Source organism: Eupeodes corollae, chromosome 1, assembly GCF_945859685.1.
Source record: "Eupeodes corollae chromosome 1, idEupCoro1.1, whole genome shotgun sequence".
Lineage (NCBI taxonomy): Eukaryota > Metazoa > Arthropoda > Insecta > Diptera > Syrphidae > Eupeodes > Eupeodes corollae.
In genome coordinates, this window is record NC_079147.1 from 213,568,529 (window position 1) to 213,574,528 (window position 6,000).

The 6,000-nt window shown below is 42.2% G+C and overlaps 1 protein-coding gene across 1 annotated transcript; it reads right to left on the reverse strand.

The window, feature by feature from the left end:
* Positions 1-2,852: 2,852 nt before the first annotated feature.
* LOC129948478 (uncharacterized protein K02A2.6-like) lies at positions 2,853-5,399 on the reverse strand. The gene has a single exon (XM_056059492.1). The coding sequence runs from the start codon at positions 5,397-5,399 to the stop codon at positions 2,853-2,855; it is 2,547 nt and encodes an 848-aa protein (XP_055915467.1).
* Between the last annotated feature and the right edge of the window lie 601 nt (positions 5,400-6,000).

The window sequence follows — 6,000 nt, forward strand, 5'->3', positions numbered from 1 at the left end:
AACAAAAGTGTTTTGAAATATTATGACAAATATTAAGAAGCAACGAAAGAGGAATTTTGCCAACAAATTAATAATGAAACAAATGTCATTAGTTTGTCCAATAATTCTAAGCTATCTTTTGTTGTAGTTGCTAGGTTTCAGAGTAGAGTACGGCCCGTCACCATTATATATTGTTACGCCCGACGGAGCTCGCATCTGCTGAAGAGAAAGAATGCTTTTACAGTTAACTTGGAGCCGTCGACAACAACACACCCCGAAGAGATATTATTTTGGTTATGGAAGACCTCAATGCTAAAGTTGGCAGTAACAACAACGAGCTAAGGGATGTGATGGGTGTTGATAATGGTGAGCGGTTCATTGACTTCTGTAACGCCAATAGCCTTTTGATTGATGGCACTGTGTTTGAACACAAACTCTGTCGTGAAATTAGCTAGTTGTCGACGGACAGGCAAGCGTCTTTCAACCAAATTGACCACTTCGGATATACGAAACAAAAGAGGCGCCGATATGGGACTTGCCCGTGACCACCACTTAATGATTGCTATGCTAAGATTGCGTACAGCTAAAGTTCAAAGATCCAACGGAATAACACGAGCCCCTAAATTCAAAATCGCCAGACTAAAGGATCCCACGACCCGTCAATAATTCAGGGACTACCTATCTCACGAAATCAGAACAATCAGCAGCAAAGTACATGACGACATCGAACACCAATAAAATGCTGTGAAAAATGTTTTCATTAAAGATTCTGACAGAATAGTCGGCCAAAAAGAAAAAAGCAACACAACCTGGCTTTCAGAAGAATCTTGGGCAAGGATCATAGAACGCAAACAGTTAAGGGCACGAATAACTGAGTTGCAGTCCTCATACCACATGAAAAGGGAGAGGTTCACTGCAGTGTGCGCCGCCACTCCGTGACAAGCGTAGCAACATCAACGCATTGGCGCAAGAAGCAGAAGATGCTATAAACACCGACAGTACAACCGTTTACAAAATAACGAAAAAGCTAACCAGTGCTTGAAAAAAACGTGCAGCCGATGCCTTCTGAACCGTCCGAACAAAATATATCCCAGAATCATCGTCGCACTGAAAGCATTTAAGAACAACAAATCCCGCAGAACTTTTACAAGCAGCGCCAACGTTATCCGCTTATAAAAGAAGCCTGGACTACAAGGCTGTATTCTGTCGCCAATATTGTTTTTGTTGGTGATAAGTGATGTATTGCGCTCAGTGCCGTCAGGTAGCGGAGGGATCTAATGGACTTTGACATCCTATTTAAGGCACTTGGATTACGCGGAGGATGTTTGCTTACTCTATCATAGAATCATTGATCTCCACCAAATGACAACAAGTGTAGAGAAAGAAGCAGAAGTCGTAGGGCTGAAAGTATATTCCAGGAAAACAAAAATGATCAACCTCGGAACCCGACCATCCTCTTAAATGAATATTTCCTCGCAACCGGTAGAAAAAGTGGAGATCCTTTAATACCTTAGAAATATCGTCTTCATCGAAGGCGGAACCGAGCAAGACGTCCCCTGCTGTATCAGCAAAACAAAAGCTGCGTTCGCAGGCCAAGCAATGCAGTGAAATCCCGCTCACACAAGAAGGAAGAAGGGCTGGAAGACCGAGAAGCACATGGCGCAGGACACTCGAGAAGGAATCAGCTTCACTAGGCTAGAGTTAAAGGGAACTGAAACACATCGCCAGAAACCGCACACAATGGCGCGTAGGCGTAGTAGAGGCCCTATGCCCTTTAAGATGTTCCCAACGGACTTAGAAGGTCTGAGGGCCTAACTTAGTAAGTAAGTTTTGTTGCAGCAGCAAAAAATAAATCAAACGTCTTTCTTTCTCAAAAAAAAAATTTAATTATTGAAAGCCTCATGCATGACGCGTGTATATGCAATGTCAAACATAATTTACTAACACAACCTCCCATGCTTGTTGGGAATTTGACGTGTTTATAGACCGCCTTAAGGGTTTTCCAATGAGATATTTCAGCTGCCATATTTTGAAATTTGACAATTTAAAACTTCTCTATTTATAAAAATAAAACCATTCACGTTTTAAAGCTTTGCAACTGTTAAAATTCAATACAGAACTAGGAAATTTGCAGTGACGCAAAACTAAAGACCTTTTGAGTCGCCTTAAAGCACTTGTAGCCGTGTCAGCCATTTTGCTAGACCAAAGGTCTGTTCTTTTTCTTCCTTTGGTTAACTGTTGTTAACAATCGTTAATATTTCTCGTTTATTTATTCCAAAATAAAAATAATATGACATTATCACATCTTGCCTTAAATAATTGTTGAAGTGTCAAATAGTTAAGATTTGTAACACAACTCAGAGTTAAAAGTGTTACACTGTCAAATTGAAAGAAAATAGTGATTTAAAAGCAACTCGCCTTCTAATTCTAATGACGATTTCTTATTTCTTTGCTTTTTATCGTGCTTTTTAATCAACTTAAATATTTGCTTCTCGATGCATTTCATTTCAAAATTTGTCTTCGGTATTCATATAGGGGTCTATAGTTACAAAATCATTTAGTTTATTTTTGATAGTGGTACTTTCACAAGTCAACATTTTCTGAAAATTGTTGTTTTTTAAAATTGTAGATAATTGTCCTTCAGGGCTAAATCATCAATAAAGAAAAAAGCTCGGATATTTCTGTGTTATTCTGGTTAACTGCTTGACAAGAATCATCTTGCTCATCAGAAACTATTGTATTTATTGGCATTTCATAACTGACAAAATATGCTGTTAATATGGTGTGACTTATATACCTATGTACATAGAAATAATATAATATTGTATTGTAGTTGTAGGTGTTGCCAATGTCTTCCGACACATCCCCCTTTTTCAGTATTGATAACAATCGACAGGTTTCACTAGCCGGCCGTATCGAGTCAGGTAGCCTTGGTTATCGGTACTTCTACTTGTAGGCCCAGAAGACGAAGGAATCGATGGTGACGATAATGGCGATTGAGTTGACGATGCTGACGCGTACGATGGTACTGATGATTGTGAAGGTGACGAAGAGGGTGTTGAGAATTGCGTTGATGTGATCGGCGATGATGTCTTCTCTGGCGACGAAGCTGATGGCAATTTCATTGGAGTTGTGATGTCTGGAATATCATTTTCTGTTTCATCGATTATCTCTCCTGCTCGGTGAGCTCGAGTTAGATGAAAGCTGTTACGACGTAGTTTTCCTGTCGGAGTTTCGATGATGTAAGAACGAGGGTGCTTGGTCTTCTCACGAACTGTAGCCCACACTCGTTTATCTCGTACCCAAACTAATTCTCCGGGAATAAGATCATGTTTCTGCACGGCACGATGTCTGTTGTTAAAGTTTAGTGTTTGTTTTTCTATTCTATCATCCTCCTTTCTTTTTAAGTCATTGTAATCGACTGCTTTTGACTCGTAGCGTTTTGGCACCATAGGTAGTGTTGATCTGATGCGGCGGCCCATCAAAAGTTCTGCTGGGCTGTAGCCGTTGGATAAAGGGCTTGCACGATATTCCAACAAGGCTTTGTATGGATCGGCGTTTTTCTTGAGCTGTAGTTTGGCAATTTTTACTGCAGCCTCTATGAATCCGTTGCTTTGTGGAAAGTGGGGACTGGATGTGACATGATGAAATCCATAATCCCTTGCAAATTTGGAGAACTCTGAGGTGTGAACTGATTCAAATTGGGTTCCGTTGTCACTTCTCACCAGTTCGGGTACACCAAAGCGTGCAAAGATCGATTTGCAATGGTTAATGACCACACCAGCCGTCAATCTTTCGAGTAACGCTACCTCGAAAAATCTAGAAAAGAAATCAGAAATGATCAAGTACCAGCGCCCTTGGCATTTGAAAAGATCCATAGCTACCTTTTGCCATGGACGTGTTGGAAAGTCCGATGGCATTAATTTTTCTCTAACTCCTTTTGTTTCTTGGATGCAAACACTGCATCTGTTGATCATCTCAGCAATGTCTGTAGAAAGGCCTGGCCACCAGACAGATTCACGAGCTCTTGCTCGACACTTTGTTATTCCTTGATGGCCAGCATGAAGTCTTCCGAGAATGTCTTGTCGCATCGATGCAGGTATGATGAGACGGCAGCCACGCATAAGCAAACCGTTCTCGTTGGCAATTTCGTCTCTAACTGCAAAGTACGGTTGCAAAATATTGGGTAGTTTGTTTTTTTCTGGCCACCCATTCAATGTATAGGAGGCGATTTTGCTAAGAGTTAAATCGCGCTGCTGTTCGGTCCAGATTTCTTCTATTTTCAAATCAGATGCAGGAATGTGCGCGATCACCAGGTTTACGTGTGCGAAAATTTCTTCTTCAAGCTTGTTTTCGCTATCTTTCACATGCAAAGGCTGGCGGCTAAGTGCATCTGCTGCTATCAGATCCTTACCTGGAGTGTAGAAGATTGAGAAATCATAGCGCATCATTCGCATTCTCAAACGCTGTAGTCGTGGTGTTAAATCGTCCAGATTCTTTGTTGTGAAGATTGGCACAAGCGGTTTGTGGTCGGTCTCCAGATGAAACCGGATGCCAATAACAAAATCCTGGAATCGCTCACAAGCCCACGTGAGAGCCAAGGCCTCTTTCTCGATTTGGGCATAGCGCTTCTCGCACTCGGTCAGTGTCCTGGAAGCATAAGAGATTGGTTTTAACTTACCATCGAGTTGCCGTTGACGAATGACAGCACCGATACCATATGACGAACTGTCAGCTGAAATGACAGTCTCTTTGTTGCTGTCATATATTGCAAGCACGGGCTCGCTGGTCAGGATTTTCTTCACTTCCTCGAACGCCCTCTCCTGCGTTAACCCCCAAGTGAATGTTCGTTCCTTCTTAAGCAGTTCGTTGAGAGGTTGCCATACGTCCGATAGTCTTGGTGTAAATTTTCCAAGATAATTAATAAGTCCAATCACAATGCGAACTTCATGCACGTTTTTCGGTCGTTCCATGTTGATGATAGCTGTAATACGATCGCCATCTGGGTGCACGCCATCTTCATCGAGAATGTGCCCGAGGAACTTGATGCGTTGAACCCCAAACTGACATTTAGCATCATTGAGTGTGACCCCTGAGGTTTGAAGACGTTGTAGTACTAGACGAAGTCTTTTGTCGTGTTCGTTAACTGAGCTGCCCCAGACAAGAATATCGTCCATTTGACAAAGGATTCCTTCCAACCCACGGACTATGCTGGACATTCTCTTCTGATAGTGTTCTGGAGCAGAAGTTATACCGAATGGAAGACGGTTGTAACAAAACCTCCCGAAGGGTGTGATGAATGTAGTTAGTAGTTTTGACTCTTCGGTGAGTTTTATTTGCCAAAACCCACTGTTGGCATCTAGCTTGCTGAAAATTTTTGCTCCTGTCAGCTGTCCTAGGGTGTGCTCGACAGAAGGCATAGGATGACGCTCCCTTTTAACGAATTTATTGAGCCGTGTCAGGTCAACGCAGACGGGGATGTCTCAATTCTTCTTGGAAGTGATGACCATCGGAGCGCACCAGTCGGTTGGCTTATCTACCGGTTCGATCACCCCTTGAAGCACCATGTCGTCCAATTGCTTCTTCAGATTACTTAGAAGCGGAATTAGCACGCGCCTAGGTGTGTGAATAGCGAATGGAACGGCACCATCTTCCAGTTTGATGTCGTATGGCTCGTTTATTGTACCTAGTCCACTGAAAAGTTTGGCGAACTCTTGTTTAGGTTGCAATTTTGTTTGATTTTCCACGTGGTTGATGCGTCTGACTAGCCCAAGGTCTTCGCAAGCTGATAGACCCAAAAGAGGCTGTGCCAAGCCCTTTACAACATAGATTGTCTCAAACTTTCGCTCCTGTAAATAGACTAACTCACCTCGGAACATACCCTTTGTTTGAAGTTTATTTTTACTTGGACCGCAAAGCACTTGGTCCGCAGGAAGGAGTGAAGTCATCTTGAATTTTTGTTGAAAAATGTCAAATGGAATTGTTGTAACGTCAGCTCCAGGATCCAACTTCCACGTGATG

What these genes read in the sequence shown, in the direction of transcription:
- LOC129948478 (XM_056059492.1), bottom strand. Translation starts at nt 5,399, where the DNA reads ATGCCTTCTGTCGAGCACACCCTAGGACAGCTGACAGGAGCAAAAATT.